The sequence below is a fragment of the Varroa jacobsoni genome, unplaced genomic scaffold (assembly GCF_002532875.2).
Source record: "Varroa jacobsoni isolate VJ856 unplaced genomic scaffold, vjacob_1.0 contig00913, whole genome shotgun sequence".
NCBI classification, from domain to species: domain Eukaryota; kingdom Metazoa; phylum Arthropoda; class Arachnida; order Mesostigmata; family Varroidae; genus Varroa; species Varroa jacobsoni.
The window spans coordinates 22316-49309 of NW_019214551.1; the positions used below are offsets into that span (position 1 = coordinate 22316).

At 43.8% G+C, this 26994-nt stretch overlaps 2 protein-coding genes and 1 long non-coding RNA gene across 11 annotated transcripts in view; 2 read left to right on the forward strand and 1 right to left on the reverse strand.

The window, feature by feature from the left end:
* Window positions 1-26994, reverse strand: part of LOC111271718 (nuclear factor interleukin-3-regulated vrille) — a 58361-nt gene that overhangs the window by 22232 nt on the left and 9135 nt on the right. For 2 of the 9 annotated variants that reach the window (XR_015315436.1, XR_015315437.1), the window contains exon 2: window positions 22961-23645. The exons of 6 other annotated variants lie outside the window; for them this stretch is intronic. The gene's annotated coding sequence lies outside the window, so the exon portion shown is untranslated. Of the gene's footprint in view, window positions 1-101; window positions 1040-22960; window positions 23646-26994 lie in introns of those variants that run through there. One more of the 9 variants, XM_086973013.1, reaches the window with a different exon arrangement.
* LOC147751959 (uncharacterized) lies at window positions 3638-26639 on the forward strand. Its single transcript, XR_015315438.1, has 3 exons — window positions 3638-4220; window positions 20642-21324; window positions 25950-26639. It is a non-coding gene; the product is annotated as an uncharacterized LOC147751959 (long non-coding RNA).
* On the forward strand, window positions 4478-10661 carry LOC111271717 (uncharacterized). Its single transcript, XM_086973015.1, has 3 exons — window positions 4478-4960; window positions 5306-5375; window positions 10177-10661. The coding sequence occupies exons 1-3, from the start codon at window positions 4478-4480 to the stop codon at window positions 10377-10379; spliced, it is 756 nt and encodes a 251-aa protein (XP_086829141.1). The 3' UTR covers window positions 10380-10661.

Sequence of the window (26994 nt, forward strand, 5' to 3'; positions counted from 1 at the left end):
GACATCGACAATAATCGGAACAGCTATTGCGGTAATATCATGGCAAAGAAAGCTTCCAAACGCCAGCTAAAACCAGGCCAGCGTCTGGCATCAGTCAGTACCTTCTGGGTAAGATTGGCAACACGAAACGACATATATCCATGCTTTCTTCTATCCGTCGCTCCATTGATTCTTGCAGTTGCGCCAAAAACCCTCGCGCGCGGCGGAAAAAACACAATGACGACGATAAGGGGTCCGGTAACAGCCAACAGCGACACGATAGGTGTAAGGCTGTGCTCCAAGATGCAGCTTCTGCTGCCACGATGGGACAGCGGATGAGGACTCCAACGGAACCAACGTCGTCTGCAATGGCGACTTAGTCATGACGGTGATGATCGTACCCGTGCGTTGAGGATTCACAAAGCCAAATGAAGTGGGTCTCGATGGCTGCTAGCTGACCGCGGCTGTGCGCCGCGCGATCATCAGCCGTGAACAAAATTCTTCAAGACAGACCCGGCGATTTTCTTCGTGTCACCGCTGCCGTTGTTGTTGTTGTTGTTGTTGCTGCTGCTGTCGCCGTCTTCTGGAATCGCTTGGTCCGCGCTTGTTGATTTAACAGCGGCGCGGCCTCCTTGCTCCCTCTGTTCGTGGATCAGTTAACGGTGCTAGTGCACCAGTGTTATAGAGGAATGGGGTCGCGGCTCGCGCGCCCGAGCAGTAAGGAAACAACAAAGGTAATGCTAATAAGGAATGACGATGTTCTAGCAATACCAGAATCGAAGCTAAAGTAGAGTGCAGGTCCATGATTGATTATTGTCTATCAGATAAATAGGCAAAATCGGATTCGGTGTGGAAACAGTTGAAAGTCAAGGGATACTTATTGCACTATCGGCATTTTGGGGGTACATTCCACTCGATTTAAAGCTGTCAAACCATTTTTCTGAACATAGATTTAACTATCGTAGGCACAGAAAGTAGAGCAACTCATCATTGCTCGACCCTCAATATAGGTTCAAGGAGCGGAGGAAGTGGAAGACATGATTTTACTACTACTAATAAATAATTTGATCAATGAATAGTAATTTTGCAGTAACAGTTCATCAAGGTGATCGGTATCATGGCAAGATCGAATTTTCATCGTTCGACTAACTTCAATTCTTTTTTTTCAATTCTATGAAAATCGAACATTGAGAAGTATAATCTCTTCGAAGCCAGCCTGTAGTATAGATCAGCTTTTAGTAAAAATAGTTTTTTTTTTTTCTTTTATCACGCTGCAACTTTTAATGAGATTTAATTGAATCGTGAAACGAAAGTGGTACATGACGAAGCAAGTCAATTTAATCTCTTAAGTGAACTAATGCAAAACATTTTTGCCAGTACTCGGGCTGTAGTTAACGACGCTCGACACGCGATGCAATCGCGCTGAAACAACTCGTTACGTGCATAAAAATCTACGTTCCTGAGTCTTGGATCGATAACAACCTGTTGCCATGCTCTAACCGATAAACCAAAACAACAGACATATTCAAAAATGCGCGGCAGTTTTGAATTTCTTGAAATGGTTTTGCCGATCACACTAACCTTTCGTAAAGTTCGTTCGGTAATCTTTTGTAAGACTTTGTTTCGACTAAGACGAAGTAACAACGAGACTGATGTAAAAATATTCCACACTACACAGCATACCGTGCTAACACCACTTCTACTAAGTGAATTGTAGGAGTCGACAAAGACCATATAATTAATAGGTGTATCAACATTACTCTATATATACAACTCTATATATATATATATATATGAGTTTCACTTTTCTGTCCTTACGTATAATTAAAGTTAGTCCAATAGACCTCGTCAACGGATCCGCTAATCGAATTTTTAAGCTGCCAAAATTTGAGTATAGATGTACACACATACAACTTCTAACGAAGTTAGTTCATTTCCTTAACTTCATTCAATTCATTATGATGATACATTGACATTTGCATAATTTAATATAAATAATAATAAAAAGTTTTACAGCATTTGAAGCAAATAGTCATTTCGTTCCGAACGACTGTAGAATTGTAGCAAGAAGAAGTAAAGACATTTGCCAACTGATGGATTGTCAAACTCTAGAGATTATAGAAGGGTACATGGACAGTACGCAGGGATTAACGACAGATAAGAAAGTCATAGCGGACCTCGTCGTCTGGACAATGCCACAACGATTTTACCTTTGCTAATTTTTTGAATAGCTAAAGTTCGACAAAAAGTATTTGTTGTTTTTATCGTAATGGCCAAATACCGGTAACCCGCATTATTTGACAAGAAGGTTCGCTCCTCTCAGAGCTGGAAGCCGTTGTTTAAGTATTCTGGAGTAGCTGGCGAAAGGACTCAAATAAATGCGCGATACACGTTTACAGCCGACCGACACTGGATAATCGTGTGTCAGCAGCACCTTCTGATAGACCACCTGTGCGGCTCGCAAACCGCAGGTGAATTCTAATAACGAACCACGTCTATAAAAATAGTTTCTCAAAAGTAGCAGGTAGAAGCTACTAATTCCCTAATAATAAAAGTAGTGTACTTTTGCCCGAATCATTTGTTATTTGCAGGCTCCGTCAGCTAGATCCGAGACATTTCATTCAAGTTTATATTATCACAATAAAACAATGGGACAACCAGCACTTTGTAGATGTTACAGGTCCACCGTTTTTGGGGTAAAACCATAGGCCCGTCAAAGCCGAGCTAGAAATGTCGGGGTTTAAGTACAACCCGAAAGCTCTACTATCGAAAATTTTCATGTCAAGATTTCCGTACGCGCACTTCATTTAGTAGTCGTAATCAACACCTCACGAGGTGGTAGCCTGTTGCGTGACTTCTGAAAAAGCCAGGGAAGGACTCAATATGTCAACATTGATGACCACTGTAGAAAACAGATTTGCACGCCTCGACAACTAATAAGCAGATGTAAAAGTCCATATCTGATAGTGATAATGCTGTATTAGAAATCAGGTCTCTGAAAACGATACATGAAGAAGTGTTCTGTAGCTTCTAATAAAAACGCAGACGATCGCCATTGAGCGAAATGCCATCCGTATTTCTACAAATATCAAAACAGGCATACATCGGGCATTTAGTCAAAAATGAGCTCAGTCATTGTTTGAATCCTCCCGAAGTCACGAAACTTCTGCCTGTGTAATCTCATTGCGCTAAATTCAGCATATCTGGGTGCTAAACCCAAAAAAGTCTCGAGATCAACATCAGGTCACTTTCCGTCGATGCTAACAAAAGGTGCTTCGCTACGAAAATCATGGATGACACAAATTATTCCTTAAGAGATACACCGCATAACAATTACTACTATATCTGCGCCAAAAGGTAAGCTATTACATGCACTGAACACGAATTGACCAAAGCTTTTGGGATTGAGTTGATTCCCATACAGGGTCTTATCAGCCCACTACCGAATATAGCCTTACATTTGAAGGAAACAAACCCCAGTGACTCATGTTGCTCCCGGCGATTGGTAGGCAGATTTTCTTATGAATTATTCTAGATGTGTCCTCATTGTATTAGTATGAATACCATCAATAGTCGTCGTTAACCCTGGTACTGGTTGGAAAGGATAGTGCACATTATTGGCAATTGAATATGTTTGTTTCTTTTTTTAACGCACATTTTGACAACGGCTGTACAAAAGGGGCTCTGTATTCGCATATACCCAGACTATTATTATATAAGCATCTATACACAGTAATAAATGATGTGATCCATTCATGTACGCGATTTTGGAGAGCTTAAAGCAAAAAAGTAGTTTGATAGTAAGCAATAAATCGGCTAATACGTCGTAAACATACGATACAGGATCTAGTGTAAGGGCCGATTTCTGATACTACGAATTTGTTGACTCCAACATCTGCACAAAGTTACGTATTTATCAGAGCAGACGATTTCGAGATAGTGCGCGTCGTGGCAATGCTTCGATGTCAATCTCCATGCCGAGTATCTGTCAAAGGAACATATCTGTTCGTTTGCTTTCATTGCGACTTCATTCTTGTTCATTATATTCCATTCTCTTCATTTGCCCCTAGCCCTTTATCAATAGCACCCGATTCATTACCCAGCAAACATACCGTATCGTATTGGTGTTGTCGAAACGTTGATATTTCTAATGTGTGAGTGCGCAGTGTACACGAAGACAGCAGCGACAGAAATCCGCCTTCATCCTTGCCGTCGACATTGCCTACAAGCTTCAGCCCAAGGTTCGATGATGAGACTGTAGCAGTTAATGTTATTTTAGCTCCATGAGTAATACAACAAGTAGTACTAGATAGTAATCTTGGCTTTTTCACCGTTATTGTCATAACGGAGGCGACAGCGGCAGCAGCAGCAAACGCTGCTGGTGCTACGCAAAACGGCAGCCTTCACTTCAGGGCCGGCACTCTGAGAGCTGTGGCACAGCCGTACCACGACGCACTTGACAAACAGTTCTGTTAGGGCTGTTATCGTGGCGTTGTTGATGTGGCTGCTGTGGCGATGCTCGTTGTTGGTAGAAGGGGTAGACCTCAGCAACAACAGCAGGAGCACCAGCAGAAGCCGCCGCCCCTGGCGGCGACGTTCGATATGTGTCCGTTACTCGATCTGCATATGTGAGTGTGTGAGGCGCAGCCGCGATGGCGTCGCTATAGCGACGGCGTTGACGAAGCTATATGGGCGGCTTTCGTGGTTATATAGCGTCACCAGCACAAGGGCAAGCGCTCGTGCAGGCAGCCCACCGCCGTTGACAACAACAACAACAGCAGCAGCAGTAGCAGTAGCGATTCTGGATGACGATATTTGCGAATTCTGGACGACCTACAACATCAATAACAACAACCACAGCCACGACAAAAACGACAATAGCAATAACAACGGTAGTGCCGGTTTCAGTAGCAGACGAACGACCAGCACGAGCCAGAGGGCGACGGCAAGGATGATAATTATGGTGATCGTGTTGATGCAGGTAGTATTTTTCTGGTTAACGTTAGCAGCGGCGGCGGCGGCGGCGGCTTTACTGCTCGTGGCCCCGTTACTATTATTACTACTAGTGTATGTACTATTATGATCTTATATTTCGCCATCACTCGTATTGCTATCATTACTACTATAGCTTTTAATAGACACGCTACAATTGCTTCTTATAGCACTACCATGTCGAAATAGCTACACAGCTCTCTCCGTAGCACCAGCTGCTAGAATTAGAATACTGCTGCAGATGTTGCCGTTGAAAACTATCCGATTGCTTGCAATTGAGAAGGTGAATAGTTCGGCGACAGTGGCTGCCAGCTAATGTATATGAGTATTTCAGCCCTCTCGTTCAGCAGCAGGATCGGGCATGACTTTGGCCTTTGATGTGCCTACTTCAACTATATATATTGGTATGTGTGTATACATAGTACTAGTATATATATAGTAGTGGTATGATGAATACAGTAGTAGCTCGACGGCGATGTCATTGTCGCATGGCCTTTCCAAAGGCCGCCGACGAATCAATTTAGTTACTGCCAGCATAACGACGATTGACGGTTAACGACAATTCATACGCATTTCATACGATCACCGTAAAAATACGTTGATGACACATTAGGAAGGCGGCACTGGCAACTAGGCTGGGCTGTCTCCGCGCTGTTTTCACTCATTTCACTTGAAAATTAGAACACTTTCTGCTTGAACCGTTCTGGGTTTTAATGTATTGCTCGTATATTGTCTTACATCGCCGGTGACAGTTTTCAGCGCGGTTAAATCAAAACTCAGCATTTCTTTGCGGCTCAGCGGGAGAATACCGTTGAAGCTAGAACGAAAAGCTTGAAGTAAGACGAGCGCTGAACAGAAATCAAAAACAATAGCGTTTCCCCACACTCTGTTAGAGGTTTGAGTCTGAAGCGCAGGCCATGCTACAGAGGGCCACATATAACGGATAGTCTGGAATCACGAGTCACTTCTTGAACGTTTGGCGCAGTCATCTCAAAAGCCTTTTGCATAACAAACAATTAGCCGGCCTTGACCATATGTGTATGATTGTTTATTGGAAAAGAAGATAATTTCTTCACAAGCTTGCTGCGCAAGGTAGGCAAGAAAATTTTCAGGGCAATTTCCAGCACAAAATGGATAATTGAATTCCGAAAGATTTACTACATCGACATCTTAACAAAGTTGGTGAAATCTAAGAGAAATTTCAAAAGCTTCTGAAATTTGTTCAAATGGTGAGTGCAGACTGTAACTCAACTCATGTATTAGAACTGAATAAAAATTAACGACATAAAGGTTCTGGAGCACGAGGGACCGTATGATGTGTTCGCGTTATATAGCACTATCTGACTTGATGTGGCGCTGGCGATCCGGATTATTCTGAACAGGTTTCAGATGGAGTTCCTTCAAGCCGGATTATAGCCCAGATTTTGCTTGATCGAATGCAATAATTCAGATCGATTCAACGCGGCAAGCTGTTCACACAAGAGGCAAAAGTCCCAAAATGACTCTCTATGAACAGATAGCCCCCATCGAAGCCACTTTCGCTTGCCGATTAATTTTTCTGTTGCCTGCTCGGTCGAGGGAAGCTATGCGAAAGAAAAATTATATATATAGGAACAAAACGATTATAGTTACTCGACCTGGCAGTTGAACGAACAGAACGACATGCAGCATTCTTACTTACGTATATTTTTATCTGTTTCCCGTACACGAGCCGTAACACATATCAACGGTCAGTCAAGCCTGCTACTCTATCCTGGTTCTACCATTAATTGTATCCCTTTTAACGATTCAGGCATGACGCTTTATGCATGCTATAACCAATATTTTGTTTCGATTCTTCAATTATCCTAACTTACATTCTTCCGCTACTTCGTAGCTATGTTGTACCACCTTTTTGTCTCCGGGACAACGCTGTATATAACGTGCTTATCTGGTAAACAGGTTAGAATCCGAAAAGAAACGCAGTGTGGTCCGGAAGCAAACGGCTGGTCCGCGCTGTAACGGGCCAACCATCTCAAGTAAAACCTAACGGCCCAAGTGCTGCACGTGAAATACGAAAAACATTCGCATAGTACGTGCTATTCCCCTTCTAATAAGATCTTCCCCGTGATAAGTGTTACTAGGACCACAGTTACTTAACTTGCTCAGGCATTAACGTTTCATTAGGCCGTTAGCCATATTAGGCCGTTCGATAAATTAAGCATACAAATAATGCGAGAACTTTCATACTTTGTAGAGATCCTTGACCTTTTTTGGCAGAAACCCCTTTCTTGGACAACAAGAAAAAATGTAAATAATCGATTTTTTGAAAATTTTAGTCTGTGTCCGCTTGCGTAGAAGCCAAAGGACTAAGTAACTTTATGATACTATGCATATAAAAATGGTTTGACGTATCCTCTGAGTTAGTTTTTACCTAAAAAGAGTAATAACAGATTGAGCTTCTCTAGTGTGTATAGGTTAGGCAATTCTCGGGTAGCATGCTTGTCAAGTTAAGCAAGACAAAACGAAGCTGCCATAGCAAGTGGTAACATTTAGCCATATCATCTGGGCAAAAATCACAAGCCGCCACTGTGTAATCATTCTCGAAGGCTAAATGCAACAATACTATTTGTTAGTATGGGGCATTTAATTCAGAGTCGGCGTCCTGAAGTAACTGTTCATCATTAAATACTTAGCCGCATGGTATAACCGCGTAAGTAAGAAGAAGATAAGCCGCAGTAAATTGCATTAACTTTTGTCGCGAATGGTTTACTTTTCATATTGCTCTACGAAGTTGAGGCCGTTGAAGTTGAGGAGGAAATTATATAATAGTGCCTTATGTTGAGCCATTAATATGATCATATGCCCTTTCTATGGGTATCACCGACATAGAACAAGTAACTTTGCTGACCTAGCATAAATTCGTATGTACTTGGTACATTTCGTATTATATTGCATTATATTGTAACGAAATCAAAAACATTGTTATATTTATTATGAGCTCGATGGTCCTAATCTCAACCATTTCAGGCGGCGTGCTTCATTTCGACGAAGAAGCTTAAGGCCCCACCTCCCTAGTCCCTGCTGCTGCCGCGATACTGGCATAATTCTCGCGCGCACAAAGCGATACGCCTGAGAGGAATCCGGTTAAATGTGGCGATCTAGCATTCAGCCTTTCCCATAAAGCTTCGGAAACTGTACGTCCTCCTTGGCCATGAAGCCAAAGTTTGCTCCTGAACACTGGCGTCGCCATCTTGTCTACGCTACGGCACCAAATATGTTCGAACAAAGTTCTGTACAAGAACGAGCTTACCTGTCACTGGAGATGCACGCGTTCCCCAGAAGCGGATCACTGGTGATGTCGATCACATAGTACGAGGAAAAGCTAGAGTGGAGAACCAAGCCAAACAGTGACTTGACCGCTCAGACTCTGTCGGAAGAAATTTCTAGGAGCGGGTGAGATCTGTAATGTTGTAGCCGGGCATGGAATCTGCACCGTCTTAGACGGTGCTCTTCGATATCAGTTGAAGAATTTCTGCTGTATGTCAGGAGTGTATTATGACTTTAATGAAGGTAAAAGAGGTTCAATAGGGCCTACCCCGTGAAGGGATACTGCTATACATGGCTAAGGCGTGCAAGTTACTGGTTTATGGCCTTATGGTTCATCAGTTGGGCCTATTTGTTAGCGATAAAAGATTGTTCCTTTGGCGCAAAGTGTAGTTTGGGTATAAGTGTCAATTTGAAAACACGCATTATCTGCATCTCTGATATCTGGCAAGCATTGGCTTTGCCTCTTCATGGAGCACTTGTAGTCTTTGTCGGCTCCATTCAACTCGAAATGTTGAAAGTTATTATTATTCAAGCACGTTAGGGTCGAGGTACTAGATCCTTTATTTTGGTTTGTGATCTAATAATTTACTGCAATAATATCTTAGTCTCCATCTTAGAAGTAGCAACAAATTTGACTCCGGCCGTGTCCAAACGTGTTCATCGATATTGGCACTTATCGTGGGGTCAGCTAAATCCTTTTAAGAGAGTTAGCATCCTGCCAGAAAGATCGCCACGTATGCAGATGCCCTGTAATATACTGCAGCACCAGCTTCCATACCTATTCGTGTTGGAGCTTATTGAAAAAATAGTTAAGGCACAGAAAGTAATGGCGATGAAACACAGCTATGGAGGAAGCGCCTGCGGGGAACGATGCGCTCGAAATAACGCACAATGATTGAGATTTGCAAATTGGTCCGACTCCTTCGTCATCACCCTAACTCCGTCAGCCAGGGTTTTCAGTATATATATATATATATATATATATTTGGGCCCAGTTCACTATATATACACACACACACACACACAGTAAGAAAAGTGAAGAGTGACTGTTTGCATATATACATATAGGCACGTAACGTCGTAAATGACCATGTTACTGATAATATGCTCATTTACGTATGTATTTATATAAAACGTGTTTACCGCTATAGCTCTTGAAGTAGATGAATACCTGCGGTATCAAACAGCTTTCATTTTTCATGGGCAGCTCACGAAGCGTTGATATTAGTTCGACAATAACAATAGGCAACACCCATAGGATAGGAAGATGTAAATTAGCAACCATAAAGCATATTCTGTTGCTTTTACGGGCCCCACTGCGTGGTACTTTTCTGCAGTCGTATCCATCACTCACTCCTGCATTTACAAATTTGTGTGTGAATATTAACATTAGGTATTTGTCTGTCAATGTGCACGGACTGGTCATCCACCTTGTTTACTTCTGTTGTTTCTTTGTTGCCCTCTTTTTCTCTCGCTGAAATGTGTACCGTACATATAACAGTGTATGAATTTGTAGTAGAACGCAATGTAAGAGCGTTGCCTTCGAAGTCTGCTGGCTTCAAACGGCGCTCATCGCGAGAGTCGCAGTTGAACAGAATTGTGAGCAGACAAATAAATAAATGTACGAACGAGTGCTCTAGTAGAAAATAAACTGGAACCGGTGTGAACGGTGAGTTTTATTATGGCTGTTGACGCCAGCGATGACGCAGCTGCTGTTGCGATTGGCGCTAGGCAGCGCGAAGTGCATCGTGAAGACCTTGGCCTCATTGGTTTCACGTGAACAGTCACAGCGTTACAGGGCTGTTGTTTTCTGTTGCTGTTTCCAACGGTAGTCTCCACAGCACCCTCATGTATAGCAGTAATGACAACAACAATAGTTCAAAATATTCGTTGCAGTGTACGCACTTCTGGTGATGATGGCGGCTGAGCTTGTGGTCGTTGCGGCTATGAAGCGTCTTGCAGGAGCCCGCGCTGACTGTATCAACCCGAACCGAACCGCTCTGGGTCCCAGAAGTTGGGGCCTTTTCATGATAACGGCGATGATGATGATCGCCAGTTTGCTGATGGTCGTCACAGCGATGCCAACAATAACGGGGTAGTCGAAGTTGTAGTATCCAACCAGAATACCGAGCGACAATGACAGCACAGAAGATCTACGCTACGCTGAAAACACCTACAGCGATAGCAGCGTTGGCCGTGGCGACAGTCTCGGCAGCAATCGATAGGATAGAGGAATAAGACCCAAAGTTCTTCAGTTCATTCGTTAGCGTTCGTTATCATCTATAATCGGCTTGATCGTCGGCGATATTTGGCAGGTTTCGTTCTGTCTCAGCATGCGGAGAAATTCGCCTAACGTGCCAGACTGCCTAAGATGTTCGAATATTGTCGATAAATAAAACGCGATAAATTTCTAAAACAATTAGATCTAGCTTAGATATGACTAATTAAACCAATAACAAGCACTTGTCAAGCATACTGTTGGCGGCGCCCCTCTGTTTTTTACCTTATGATACTAAAATGGCGTCCCCAGTAGAGTCTATCATCGTTCGGGGACATTGAGCTAACGTCTTTCACCCGCTAGTTCGTTCTGCCCAACAAAAGGAAACTGCGAATTGTTTTGCTGCAAATTGTGAGATACGTCCCGTTGATTTTAGCTGTTATTAATAGCTCATATTGACGTAGATAGATACCTGCTTGTCATAGTAGCAATGCTCCAAGCTGTTGCTTCTAATTGTGATAAGTGGTAATATCACCCACTGATGATTCTTATAGGCTCTTCAGACAAGATGGGATTTCCCATCCCTACATCCAGTACCTTCAACCGATAAATCGCTTCGTTAATCCGTCCAACTGTATTCACTTAGTTCTTCGTTGAAACAACCTCTTTTTTCTTCGTGATATTAACGTCAGTAGCAGTAATAATAACGCTACTTGTAACAGGGTGACCGTCAGAATTATCTGTCGCTGTCAACAGATAACATAGTACGAAGTCGCATCCTTCTTACTTACCAGTTATGGCCGACTTAATTGACTCGTTAAAGTTCTCGCTAAGTCGCAATTCTTTTAGTCAAGAAACAATTCATGGCTGTCATTGTACAGTGATTTCGCTGGTCAAGATAATCACATTGAGTCCTAGATAACTGTAGCTGCAACAGCACTTGCGCTAACTGTCAACCATCGTTGCGGCCTAACTTCCATTGCGGTCCTACCATTTTCAAGTGTGAAATACTGGACCGCCGCAGGCGGCCTTTGAATGGGCGTTTCCGAATTCATAGACATACAACTATGGGCTCCCTGGTGTGCGTCCGTACGGCTCTGCGATGCTGTGCGCGCATCAATCCGCCGTCAATTTGAGGGCTATAATGGCCGCGCCATGCGCACCTTCAGACGCGAACATCGTTTATTGGTGGCTAGAAAACAGTTACATTCCCATAGCCAAGCGAGAAACATTTGCTAGCTGGGGGCAACAATGGCTAACGTATGAGAGCTAGTCACATCATGATGTAGCATCGCATATCGATGTCAATTGTTCTATGGCTATATCTTGCAGTAGCAACTGAACGTGTTCATTGCATTTGCTGGGTTTCAATAATCGGAAAATAGCTGAAACACTGCGGAATACTATAGCATTGGAAGCCCTTTCGTTGATGAGTATTCCACAGAAGAAATTTTCTTTTTGCTTATAAAGATTTTGTTGCCGGTTGTGTTAGATAAATTGAACACCCGGGGATTGGCTTGAAGTCGGGCCCCAGTCCCTGGGGGAAAATAGGCTTACTGCTTATAGCCACTTTCTGGGTAAGGATCGTATTTTTAAGACGGAACCGTGACGGAATATTGTACATTAAGGACTTGTGTTAGTTATAATAGAAGAGGAATACGCTACATTTTTCGACTATGCGGTCGGCGAAAGTTCTGTAGAGACGTGGTATTTTAAGCCTTAGCTATTTCCATTGTTTACCTACATGTAAACCTGTGTGAAGCAAACTGATGTTTGATGAAGGAGTTAGAAAAAAATTAGCCCATCAGATGAAACAGTAGAACAGTTCGATGCTCGAACTTTTTGACGTTAAGTTTGCAAGCAACGATTATGATAACCAATAATAGTAAATATAACATGCTAAATGAGCAGAACGGATCCTGACGGCCGATTTGTCCAGAGGCGCTGATGTGCCGATTGAATAAAAACTCTGTTACTCGACAAAGAAAGCGCCTCGTAAGTGTCCTACAACCGCTTGAACTTTACTCATTCGTTGGAGGCAAATGCCACCCAACTGGCGAGTTAGCGGTGATATGAATCGTACATCTACTTACATACGTATACACAAAGGTACACAGACTATTTTTCAGGGCGCGACATGCTAGTTTGGTTTTCGATCTAACCCTTTCGGAGAAACAAGATATTTGACCCACTTAACCAAGGACATTATCGACTGCACTTCTCCAGGCACTCTGCTATTGTTAGCAGTGGAAGGCTCACGGCACGCTATCACTGTCACAGAGTAACCGTGCTGCGCACGCGTTCTCTAAATGAATGACCCGTTCAGTGTCACTGCTGCTGCTGCTGCTTAGCAGCTGCAACGGCGACAGCAGCAGCAGTAGTGGCGGCGATCGAGATGTTTCACTGTCCTCCTTTCCGAGTCTTGACCTGTCACTCAGTCCCCAAATACGAGTGAATATGGTTAGACTCCGCCATAAACAAACCGCCAGTTAGCATGGCACCGTAGCGCCTGCCAGGCCATGCCGGCCTACCTTCACGACGTTATCCGCTTGACAGCGTTATTAGGGAGGCCGTCAGTCGTTGCCGCAACTAAATATGCCCGCTCTTGTTCGGTGGCCCGTCATACGCTTCTGTTGCTGCGGTTTAAAGTTCGACCTACGCCAACCGCGTACGTTGACTTGGTACAACAAGAGGTCTCACGCGCGTTTCTAATTGACTAGGACGTAAAAAATCAGACAGTAGACAGGTTCCATTTGCAGCTCTGTTACTGGTTCAGTATTGCAGTCGCTATATTTGATTGGAAAGTTGAGCGGCCTTGTTTAGAATGAGAAAAAAATTACCATGATGAAAAGCCACTAATGAAATCAGCTTAGCAAAATTTAGACTAAACCTAGGCACGGTGCGTGCAATACCTTAAACACTTCGAACATAGATCGCGTTCAAAGCTGCATTTGCGTACTGTCGACAGGCCGGCATGGGTACAACAACAATAACAGACATTACAGCAACAGTCCGATACTTCATTGACAATGATACGATTATTACTCTGCCTGATCCGAGTCTTCAACACTAAGCACGAAGACCGCTCACGAGGGAGCTAGCAAACAAACAGCCGAATCGTTGTGGAAACGGAAAGAGCATTGCTAGCCTCAATGGAGAAGCCAATCAATACAATCACAATATTCACTGCTGCTGGCGCTTCTATTACCGCAAACGACGCTGCGACGTCCCTCTTAGCGGCCAGCGTCGTTACGCTGTGGCTGAGCAACCCCGATTGAAGCGATGGCGGAAACCACGGCACCAGCGACGGCAGGCACCCCGCTAAACGGCAGAACCATGGGCAGTGGTGGTAACTCGTCGCCGGCGACTAAAGTTAACGGCCAGCTTCAATCCGATCCAGCGCAAGTCAACCTGTTGCAACAGAGTCAGCACCGGGCCCGCAGTACTAATGCCGCTCGAGAACAGTTAGCCTCTAATGGATTATGGCGGCATCGTTGAGCTCGGGCAGTGTTTGACACTTGACGCCTGACTCAGTGCAACGATGCCTTCGGCTATGGTATTCCATCGCTGGCTGTTGACGGCGGTGTCTGGTCTTCCGTGATCAGTGCTCCCCGATAGAGACAGGTGAAAATAGGCGTCACAGGGGAGAAATCGTATGAGTAGCGGCAAGTCGAGTGGAATAATGTTGGCCATGGTGAATTTGTTGCTGTGACACAATTGATCTCTACGTTTAGGTCGGATTTTAACCGAAGCAAGTAAGTCTATTTCATTTCTACCCGGCAGAAAATTACTACAGAGACGATAAACAACGACAACGCGTTGGCTAAGTGGGAATCAAACGTTCAGTTTTTATGACGCATCGTTTAATCTTGCCTACTGACGACATACTCAGACATGTGAGCATAATACAGCAAGTGTAAGCGTGTTGTCTGCCGGGTTTATTTAAGATACCTATTTTGTTTCGATTAGAAACCGCGTACCCTCTGTTAATTGACACATACAAGTAGCTTTTGAGACACGTAAGTGTTCTATTCAGTAGGCGTATTGATATCAACTCGACACAAATCTCCCAATCAACCCTAATAACATTCGCATAAGGCCGGACGTAATGTCAAGTCGCCTGCTTAATTGGCTATTGTCTCCTATGGTTTGCCCACGCGTCATTGGCGCGGTTCCTAACGAGTTGTTGATATGATGATAAACAAAGGGAAACAAACATAAACAATTGCAAACTAGGTCAGTCACAGGGACCTTTATGCGTCATGACGCACATGCGCGCCCAGAACGACGGAGGAACCAACGGACAGCGGAAATAGCAGCAGCGGCTGTCACCGCCGCGATACACAGACGCTCCAAGCTCTCTAGGCCAATCGAAAGCCGGTGGCTTATAGCCAGCGCCACGGATCACGAACACGGAGAAATGGCACGTTTCGCTGGCAGAATTGAATCGGTCGGAAGTCAACTCCGTCCATGAATGGCCGTGGCAGAATGTGACTGAAATGGACGAGTCGTCGCCGTCACTCTTCAGAACGGGTCAGCTATCCAAGCCTGATAACACCGACGGCGATGCTACTAACGTGGCGTATTGCACCCAATTTGTCAGGTAAACGATACGTAGATGTGTTGATGCTCGAACGAAAATGCTGACAGTAACGCTACAGAATATGCTCTGCGAGTCTAATTGGATATCTTATTCTGTGGGCCAGAGCGGCATAATTTCAGATAGGACATGGAAAGAAAGCTGTGTTATTGCTAAAAAATTTCGTCGAACTGACGGGCTGATCGAATATTGCCGAGAAGTTGTATATTGAGACTTTTGCATTTGTGTTGGTTTTTCTGAGCAAATGTTAGTTATGGGTGAGATTCCCGAAGTGCGTCCCGCGGTACTGCTCTAGCTTGGAACCAGCGTGAATGCCGGTTTTCTATTTGAGTACTGCCATATTGGAAGCGTCCAAGCTATACCCTGTTCGTGGCTAAAATCTCTAGCTTTTAGATCGCGACATTTAGAAGATGGATAGATCTCTTCCAGTTTCCTGTTACATTCTCTCACTAAGTGTACCATATAATTGTCGTCAATATAGAAATCAAACACTAAACTATTGCATCGCATTAAATAAACTAAAGTCTACCGAACTTTCCGTTCTCTTATAAAAGTTTTACACTAAAATATCACATCGATTGCATGTACCGTGTGCTATACGATCATGTAAACCGTATACGTACGTGTGCATCTTCTAACAACATGCATGTAGGATTTGTATCTGTTTAATCTAGATAAAGGCGAGAAGTACTGGCCGCCTTCTTTACGCCGGATTGACTAGCGTCAGGCATTTGACGTGACGACGCTTCCCGTCCGCTGGATAATAAGAACGATAATTATAGAAACCTATCCAACGTATAACCCAGTTTGATAAAGGCCTGCAAAATCAATAAGAAAAAGACCATGCAATTATTTGGTACTATTCTGCTGTATCGACGTCATTGCCCGTTCGGACCGCGGGTGGTGAACACGGATTCGAGCCGACTGACTGTGGTCGAGCAGGATGTGTGAACGTGATGATCGGAGAGTTGCAGCGCTCAGAAACCGATCAGGTATCTTGCTGGTAAGCTTCAACACTGACTAGCATAAAATATCGGAAACTGAAAAGGACTTGCAGCATGGCCTAATATGATACAAGCACTCGAGGGCGAGAGCAAAAAGAAAAAAAAAAATGCAAATAAGAAGCCAATGCATTCTCTTAAAAAAAATTTGCGACGATATGGGTCAATAGGCCTACCGGTTTACGTGATAATGACATATTTAAGAAACAAGCAAAGCTTCTGAGAGTTCGATAGTCACTGTTTACCAACCGACATAAACAAAAAATTAGCGACGTCACTATCATTGTAATGATGTAGGATAGTTTTTCTAATTATAAGTAATAACCACAACAACAACAACAGCAACATAATGTGTACGTGTGATCAAGGTTACAATAAAAAAAAAAGGACTTCGTCGTGTCAAGCGCATCCTTGAAGAATCGGTAAAACTTCCAAATCATAGCAACTCATATTGAAAACGTCAGAAACGGGGTTGTCATGTGGCTAAGATAACGAAAGTACGTTTCGAGCTGTAACTGTAAACCCTTTGATAAAAACAAAAGCCGGATAAGCAAAGTTGTGCTATGGCGAAGGTGGTTTTTCTGAAGATAAAAATAGATAAGATAAAGTGATTGGTCACCGGTCCTTCGGGATGAGCGGGGCGTACGTGATGCCGTTCTGTGGCAATTTGACAAATGATGGATTGAACCCGGATCCAGCTCATGCAATACTCGAAATCAATACTCATAGATAACAGAATTAAATTACCCATTTCCCAATGAAGCATGTGGCTAAAGGTGTACTCCAAAAAAGCCAGGATGAAATTAGTAACCACCCTCGTTGCTCGTTAGTCAATCATATATTTTTTACATGAATAGTTAGACATGTCGAATGAATCGTATATGTACACTCTTCTACTACCACCTACACCCCAACGCTTAGCCTTTCAACCCGCTAAATATAGGATGCCGAGAGATTCGCATCTACTGTCAGTGTTGTTATCATCTCTACATTGAACCCACTGTCCTACCCTGTTCTAGCCATGTTCTAACCATGTGATCACCTCTATATGTGTGTGTGTATATATAGTTAGAGGACTATCACCTATCGTTTATCGGAAGAACGACTCTTAGCGGCCGCTTGCCAATGTTAACGGCGTTCGCCGTCAACCATCGCACTTGTTCGTGTGTCGGTCGGCCACTTGGTCCGCCAGGACGTTTGTTCAGAAGTTAAACATAGCCCGCTGCCGTTATTATCGCGGCCGTTGCCAGTCGCCTCCACTATGGAATAGACGAGGCCTTCGCATGCTGTTCCGATCCGAGTCTTGTTCAAATGGACTCACTCATTTACTCGTTCGTTCGCTTGTTAGCTTATCGGTAGTCGCGGATGTTTCTAGAGCAAGCGCTGGAACGTCAGCGCGCGAATCAAGCTGATACAAAGGGTGACACAGTGGAGCGAGCGCGACGCATCTGAGTACCAGTGGAGCAGGAGTCGCGAATGCTGCCTGCGACCAGAGCGTCCCGTCGGAACGAGTCATCCTTCACCCATTTCCTTTCCGAAGTTAAGCCGATGCACCTTGTTAGTGGCGGCAAAAGCAACGGAAAATTGGTCAGAGGCTGCAGCGACGGAAACAGCAGTATGCGGCATAGCGCCTGCATACCCACGAGTGATGGTGAACTAGGGACATGCGCTGCGTTCAGCTGATACTGCCCCTTCTAGAATGAAGATCGATCAGTAGCAACACCTGCTGTAATCACAGTGTACGGCAACGTATCCGCGTTCGAGTAAACGGAGCAAACCAGTGCTAATGCTACGATCCTAACAACTCTACCGAAGATATTGACAGGGTTTAGCAGGGTACAGGGTCTCGATCCTTCTCCGACGTAATACAGACAGATAGATCGACTTAAGTATTGGAAGTACCATTAACGGAAAAGTGTCATAATCAGCGTATATAATGGATCCAGTATGTTGCCACTTATTGTTATATTCAGCGGTAAGCTGATGCAATAGGTTTTAACATGTGGTTTTTTCATGGCATCAATTGAATAGGAAGACCTGCTGCAGGTCCTGACCTAGATAAATCCTCGGCTATATGTGCTACTGATAGGGTTATTTAATTAGTATATAAATATTCTTCAACCAAACGACGAATTAGCAATATCGTTATGCTAACGAGAGAAGATTTAAAATGTGAAAAAAAATAATATATTAAACGTAAAAGTAAATTAAACGTAAAAATATATTAAACGGCAGTTATTCCCTATTTTGTGTGTTCCATTGCAAGTCGCTCGAAATACGTTGTTGGGTTAATACCCTACGTACAGGTCGGACGCATGTAAGCATCCACCACGAAATTAAATGTCTCTTTTCTACGTCCATTCAAAAAAGTCGTTTTTGTCGTTTGCCCTACAACCATTTGCCCCGCTGCCCCAACACGAACGCTAACATATATAGAAGTACGCAGGCCGCCAGGAGAAAGCGCACGAGAAATCGATCGCCAAGCAGATAAATGTTTTGTTTTTGTTTTGTTTGCGAAACTATTGCGCTGGCAGCGATTCTTGCCAACGCCTTTGTACTTCGTGTGTCACAAAACGTCATCATCACCGATACATAACCGCCATTTTCGCCGCTACTGCCGCCGCCGTGCCCTCTACGTTTTGCCGCCGTACTTGACGTAGTATTTGCCCCCTTTTCAGAGGCTAATTACGATTTCTGTCCTGCGCAGTCCCTGTGGTAATGGCGGCTGCTGATGTTGCTACGGCATCACAATAGGCGTGCAGGGGTCCCCTTTAGGGGACATCAGCATAGTATATAAACATTATCTGAGCTGAAACTCGCCGCGGAGACTATATTATACACTGTTAGCTACTTAAGGCTGGCTGAACTCTAGTTTGTACCGTTCGGTGTCCTGTTTCGCATGTCAGGTCGCTACAGAGACAGATTTTCTGTAGCTGTATCTACGCACACCGACACTCCTACGATGTCAGCGACAGCACGCGGTAGCGATGACGATAATGAAGACGAAACCCCACGGGGCCGAAGTAAGTGCTACATCTATACGTGCGTGTTGCGGGCGCCCGTTCGTATGTAAATGTCTACTGGCAGCAGCAGCAGCAGATTCCAGCTAGACAACTGTAATAATTTAGCTGTTCGTTCTGTGTCCGCACCGAAACAGTGAACGAGCGAATGAACAAATTCCCGGTCAACTGAATTTGACGTTGGCCGTGTAAAAGACGGCTCGCTATGATACTATACTGCGGCATGTAAACATACATGGACTATTTGCTATACATTGACAACTGTAGAATGCTACTAGTGCCGCTGGTGTTACCCAGAATTGGCTGGGTGTATGTATATTGTTGTGCAAATGCTGGTGATGGTAACCAGACTGTTTTTAGATGATGAAGCTACAAATTAGTTTGGGTGCATGTATATTCTACTCGATATGGTCGTTGTGTGACTGGTTTATTCGCCGACGCGCTGCATACTATCGTATGTTTGTATGATTGAGAGTACAACGATTCGCGTGCACTTAACCCTATGGTCTGAACCTTCGGCTGAAGGTAAGCGCAGCTGCTGTCGTCGCTGGCTCGCGTTAAACGGCGCCCACGTTGTTATTTACCGCGGCTCTTCATAATTCAGAAAATAAAATGAAAAATGGCCGAATTCAGAACATAGTAACGAAAGCGGCTGTTCGTCCGCACAGACTGGCACATCGTAACAAACATGAAGCGAAACGCTGCTGGGACGAATCAGCTGTTTGTACGAGCAACCGTAGTGTTTGAGGAGGGGGGCTTGAGGCACCCGCAAACTGGTACCTGTTCGCCGGTATCAGACCCGTCATTGGCGTATTGCTATGATTATGACGATTATTGTCGGTTGTATCTGACAACATGTTAGCGACACTCGACAGATAACACCGGCAACGTCGGGATGAAAAGGTATCTTAACAACAACGGTTCTTCAAGACTCAGTATCTCACTAGTTAAAATCTGGGAGCATGTTACACATGAAACAATGGAGTAGGTTTCTGTTCAATTCTTGGGATGAAGTGAGGCATCCAAATAGGGTTTAGAGAGTTTATTTGGACACGCCAAACCTAATCATTTTCCAACACAGTCCGACACGGAACAGAACTCGTAAGCAGCTGCATTCATCACATTACTTTCGGAGTTTTCGAACCTAAGGCAAGGTCATTTGCAGCTTTAGGTAACCTCAGCAAACATATTTCCGATAGCAGTATTCCAGCTTAAGTAAAAAATTTCGCATCGAAACGCTCATAAACTGAAAATACGATTAATCATATCAGGTTTGTACAATGTACGTGTCATATAAGATAGCTTTCCTTCAACCAGTTCCCCAACTTTTTCCTTAAATCTTGTTTAAAAGCTTTCCCAGCTCGGGTAGGTTCCGGCCGCTCCGTGTACACTACACACAGGGACAAACGCATGCACACAGAGCTTACAAACGACATTCCCGGAAGTGGGTTTTATCCAAAAGAAAGGGGAACTCGATTAACACTCCTGTTTTGCATTCATCTTCTTCCTGCTTCTCTTTCAGACTGACTGAGAATCAGATAACGGCTCTATTCTGCGACATGGTGTCAGGCGCGCAACAATCTTAATCCAGCTTCTTTATGGCTTGGTGATTTTAATATAGATGATAACCTAGATCTGAGAATACGCATGTCATCCCGAGCTTCCGTAGCGGATCCCGCTTTATGAGACATGCGGCCTTCGAGCGCAGGACGATCCCCGGGAACTGTCGTTTCTGGATATCGAGTCAATACAGCTCCCTTGTGTTGTATTTTTTTCGCTCCCGCTTTGCAGCAGTTTCATAGAAGTATTCATGGGACGACGCCATCTCTTCTTGAAAAATCTGCTTTTTCATTCACGAACCCAGTCAGTCATGCATTGTTCCCCCTCCTGTTTTTCCGTTCTCTCTACGCAGAGAACAGGACCATACCAAGGACCTTTTTCGTCCGCTATGCATGTTCCTCTTTTTCCGCCTACAGAATTTCCCTTTCGCTGGCAGTACTCTTTTCTTCCAAACAGCGTTTTTTTTCCAGTTTTTATTCAGCCTTCCACTGGATTACTCAATGTCATCATCCATCTGGACCGGCGCATATCGTCGCCAGGTACGCTAGTATCCCCTTGCCGGTCTATTATAAACTCCTGGACAACGACCGACTGCCCGAGTTTTGCTTTCTTAGTGCAGAGATTGTTGAAGCAAATGTCGAGAAGGTAAGCCGTACTACGCTATTCAATTTTCCTAATAGTTTGCTATAAGGCTGTTGGATAGTGTAATTTTTTGAACTTTTTACCGATTAACATCGTTTGCTATCTTAGCGAAGTTGGGTCCTTTCCCATTCATTTTTTGTGCTTTTGAACTTTACAGCGCTTCTTTGTATAATGGTAGGCTTTGTCAACCTCATACTGTAGCTATGAAGGTTAGGTTAAGAAAGAAGCTAGGTAAATGACAGTGCCATGACAAACTGGTTGAAGCGCGTTGCCACCGCCGTCACCTCCATTTAAAGACCGAGTAAGCCCATACTATTAGATTATGAGAGTGAAATCTAATTTGTCGCGCTGGCTTAACGAACTGCATGGCCAGCTTGTTGGTTGATTGAATTCGAATGCGAAGGCAAAAGGGCTGACTCTTCGTCTTCGCTGTTCCTAGCCTCTTATTCAGTCGGCGTCGACCTCTCCTGGAGCAGATCTAGGTCAGGGAGACTTTGAATAGATTTCCCAGTTAGCCAGTAAGTCGGCGGCCTGCTGCAGATGCGTTATTGGCCTAAGTTCGAGTGCCGCTATCTCTCTCCCCCTCGCTTTTTCTCTCTCCGACTCCCCAATGGGACGGTATCAGCGGCGGAGAAAAATGCCATAGAGGCCACTCTTTGCCGCAAAGCCCTCCCATAACAATGACCGACCCTGCCTACACTCCACTCACTCTACTTCGAGCAGCTCGACGAACATCTCATTTCGAAAATAAAGACCTCTGAGTATCGGTTGGTCGACAGGTGAAGAACAGATGAGGTTATGTCGTTGCTGCTGCTGCTGTTGTTGTTGTTGTTACTGATGACATCATGAATAGTGTAGCTTAACATCTTGCGCTTTCTGCTCGGGTATCCGTCCGGGTTGAACATGGAGACGGCGGATAGTTTACTTCTTGGATGCGCCTTAAGGCCGAAAGTTTCTCTCAGTCAATTCGCTCGCTCGCTCCAGCCCCAAGAGAAGGCGCTGGTGCTTCCTTTTTTTTCTCGGAGTGCTGCTGAAGCCAACGCAGCAGGAAGAGTAACGGCGACGACGGTAGCGGCGGTTCTATAGCAAATGGTGTCAGATCTCTTCAGCAGGAGCAGCTGAAGACGGACGCGTGACCTACTTCTGCCTGCATTTCTGCTGCTGCTGTTAGCATTAGGTAGCGATTGTAGCACGAGGTCACAGGTTGTCATCTATAAAGCAGCGGTATTAGTGGCAGGGCAGGAGCATCGGCTGGTAGATGTTTCTACATGGATGTGGCTTTTGTGTGACTAAAAGAGGGGGAAGGAAAGGACGGGCGCGACTGAATTAAAGATAACAGAAAGCGGTAGGGTTCGTTCCGCCGCTGGTGCCTTGGCTGTGGCTAGTGATTGGTATTGAATGGCCAGGTTGAACGATAGAAGAAAGAAGGTTAGACGACAGGCCAGATAGGTCCCGTTGTTCTATCTTTTTCTATAAGCACTTAGGCAAGACAAACTTACGCAAGTATCTGGAGCCGCCTTGTCTGTCTTCCATGTGGGAGAGTTATAGACGAAGCATGCATGAGGTTAGTACGATGTCCTTCTTTACTTCGTTTAATTCGGTACATCGGTACAAATAGCGGAGGGGGGACTATCATGCTGTCGTAAGGAAGAGGTGGGCGGTACTCTTATTTAAAGGCCTAGGCATCTAGGAATTTTGATTAATGTTAGAACTAAAATACTTGATGTACAAAGTTGACTCTTTACATAATATATAAACGAATACGATATAAAATAATAACATCTAAAGGGACTGTATATAACCAAAGGTTAGTTTTCCCTAATTCTGATAAAAAGAACCAACAGCAAAACATACGTCTTCAACAACTAGTGACACCTGCCGGAGTTCGACATAAATCTAAGACGACAATAATCGAAAGTTCTGAAATCCGGAAATATAGTCACACTGATCACCAATGAGATCTACTGTATATTTCCGTATAACGCAAGCTCAGTGTATCTCGAAATAAATATGAAATCAATTTTACGCTTCCATATTTAATTCCTAATGTTACGTAATGAAATCCAGTCATAGGAATTCTCTCAAGAAGGGGAGGAACTAGTCATCTTCAATAATTACAATATTTTAAGATAAGATTAAATCGATTTACTCAACTTCCGAAATTCGGCCGACCCGACTCAACTTCCGCAAGACCTTCGCTAACGCTCCCTGTCTCCTTTTTATGTTTTTTTTCTTTGCTTTGGTATGTTATCTGTTGGGCACCGTTACTTAGCAAAGATGGCCTTAATAACAATAATGGATTCAAGCACTGGAACAATGTTTTCCTGGAAACAGCACAAAAACTCGTATTACGACTATTTAATGAAGCTTGTTACGTTAGATACAACATACTTGTCACCCGCCGTAATAGCACAGTAAGTAACCTCGTCGTCCACCAAATCTGAAAACACGTAATGGTCTAGATCTAGCTCGAGCGTACTTGTATCGAGCGTATTGAGCTCGTTTAATGCTAAGAGTCAGCCCTTCCTTCCCTGAAGTGATGCCCAACGTTAGTTTAAGTACCGAACATAAAAATAGTAACGACATACCTAGTAAAAAGAGTAACTAAGAGGAAAATCACTGGTCTTTGTACTTCGGTCGCTGCACGTTATTACGCTGTGTACCATATGGCTCACAATAAGAGCTAATTTAATAAGAGACCGAAGGAAACACAACTTGTCATTTCACTTGAACTCATAATTCAGCGCGTTTTGTTGCCAAATCTAGAAAAGAGAATAGGTATTGTACATTTTACAGCTTAACGGAGCTAGGTTCCGTTGTGTCGCACGTTACCTTATGAAGGACAATCTAATTCGGTGCTTTCTCAAGGTAGTCGGAAGGAAGCAGGCAAGACCTTTTGCATTTCTTTTGTCCACATTAGGACGGAAGAGTTAATACGGCGTTCGGTTAAAGTGATAGTATTTGTTCTACAATAGGTGTGGCCGTTACATGAGCAGATTCAACGTTTTATTGTGCTCTCCGAACGGCCGACCATTTTCATGATATGTCCTTGGCCACCCTCGACAACAATAACGGCGCTCAATTGTGTTCGGCCGTATGTGTGTATGCTTCGGAGCGCTGTGTCACTGCGCTGTTAATCTGTGATGTTCAGTTTCCCCCACCTCCTTTTCTACGCACAGTTTCCTTCCGACGGAAACCCTACTACGACTCCTTAAACTCTGAAATTGTTGCATCGGTACAATGCCAAAAGGTTCCGCGCGCACCCACTTGGACGGCGGTACGGCTGGTAAGAAGGTAGGCGGCTTAAATCGCTTCGCTACAACGGTTTTACTGACATCACTACCATCAGCAGCCCAACGCCGTGATTTTGTTCTGTAGGAGTAAATGGTTTATGCAGGATAGGATTGTCTCAGCCGAGGCGGTATTGTGCAATTGTTAAGGGAACAATAAGATCATCGGATAGGCATCGTTAGAAGAAGAACGCAGCTCTTGAATCTCCGATGAACAGTACTGATGGCTTGTGCGGGTTGGTTCGACTGGCCCGACTAGAGCGGTGAAGGTCGGAGGGAGAGAGATTAGGTCGTTTACGAAACCCGTACTATACTGTGACTATTACCGTGTGGTGCCGGAAGGCTACATGGTTCTACGTACGCTCTTATGTGTGTGTTGGGTCTAGTAAGGCGAGTGAAGAAGTAGCTGGGTTAGCTGAGGTGACGACTTTAAGAGACCAGCCATCGGTCTCGTCTCTATTCGGTATATCGGATCAATGTCAGATGGCCCACTTCTTGCTTTTACGCCTACCATCTTCAACTTCGTCAAGGTATAGCTGTACTATGCTAGGATGGAGACCATGCTTAGATTTGGCGATACCTGTCAAATAACGGGATCTTTCGGAACGAACTTCTTCGCTGTTTCTTTATTTTCTTTCCGCATCTCTGTTCAGCTAGATCTATTGTCTGTGACCGCCATTCTTTTCTAACTAAGCAGTCTTTTTTCAAACTCCACACACCTATCAGCATATCAAAGCAAAACTCCGAAGCAGGTCATATGGCTGGGTAAATCGGTGAACTAGTCAACTGTAGTAGTAGTACTAGTAGTTTATGCTGCCTATTAGATTTCACTTTCGTAAGGTTGTTTCTGTTCGATATTGCTCTAAAGCGAATCTAAATCACCATAGGGGGTAAGTTTTATCAGCGTTAGCGGGCGATCAACATTCCAGTTAAAGTCTCAGTGAGGTTTATACAGCCACGCGGTCTCGATGTAATTGGTTAAATGCAAATGGTCCGGTGCTACTATTTAAACAGGCTAAACAACCATAGGGTAATTTTTCCTTCAAAGTTATTCTTTATATATAAATTTATAGGTACATGTACATGTACTAGTTAGAGCTCTAAAGAGGATCTTCATTGCGTTATTGGTTAAAAAAAAAAAAATAAAAAAAAAAGATGTACAATCAGTCGAAAATTGTTATGGCCAATATAATGTGGGCTAAGTATTTGTTTATTTTAGAAAATAAATAAGTTAATTAAATGCTTTCTGCTGCGGCCAACTCAATCATTAGGGATAAATCCAAATTTAACAATTTAACTAACGACATTTGCTTGTTATACATTTTTACTCTGTTCCAGCTGAGCTCCACACAAACGATGGTTCTCTATGACCTTCTAGGTATAGTAGAGAAATGTTTTCCCGGTGTTTTGAGACCGAACGGATGGAAAAGCCGTGCAAACTCGCAGAGCTGCAGTACACGGAAGGCATATAGATGGCGAATGAGAACGAGCCGTCATGCGACCTGCTTTATGTGACTGTGTATCAATCCCGTGAGGCTTTGGCCTACCTTAAAATGAAATGGTCCGTTTTCAGGTGTCCGAAAGGTATTTCTAATTGTCGACGCATTCCTACAGTGTTTTCTACTGTGTGAGCCACACAAAGAGCACAGTCGGAGAGTGACAAAATTTCAGCGGTGCCCCCAAGAACAGCAACGGCGCTGGCGGCTTGCTCAGAACGATAGATCTCAGCAGCGAGTGATCCTCTCTTTCAAACTGATAATTCAAAAGGACTCTATGAACAAACTCACTCTGGACCTCACTCATCCCCTTTAAGCGTTCTTCTTGTGCTTCTTGTTATTATAGAGGGTGGCAGTCGCTCGAAATGGTTACGTAACGGGCAAACGCAAATCACCGTGGATCTTAAGCAAATCAATTTGCTGGTGTTATCGACATTTACAAGTTATCAGTTGTCACAATCATCCAGTAAAGCTGTAAAATACCCTTATATAACTTGGGAGCATTGCGAATAAAATCACACAGTTGAACTTATGTACCGTTGACTTCTTAGCTATCATAATACTAACTGTGTTTACCACGATGACGAACATTTTAACAAAAGCTAACGCTCGGTAAAGCTAACCCGTATGATCTGTTATTTTCTGGCCATTATCTTTAATCCATTAATCAGAGAGCAGCCTTAATTAGCCTAGTTAAACTAGTCCTAATAGAAACAGCAATGCTACCTAGAAAAATCGTAATAGCAAAAAAGAGCATACAGCTTGGGCGCACACTCGTAACTATACTATTTCAGAATAGGTCATAGTAGGTTCGGTCGACCTTTAATTTCTTTCTTTCTTACTTTCTTTCGTTCTCTTTTTTTTTTTTGGCGTATTGAAATCGAAAT

Bases quoted from the DNA above. Each gene is read 5' to 3' on its own strand.
- LOC111271717 (XM_086973015.1), top strand. From the start codon at position 4,478: ATGTGGCTGCTGTGGCGATGCTCGTTGTTGGTAGAAGGGGTAGACCTC. The intron at 4,961-5,305 runs GTAGTATTTTTC...TGAGTATTTCAG, and splicing joins TGGTGATCGTGTTGATGCAG to CCCTCTCGTTCAGCAGCAGG. The intron at 5,376-10,176 runs GTATGTGTGTAT...TATTCGTTGCAG, and splicing joins TACTTCAACTATATATATTG to TGTACGCACTTCTGGTGATG.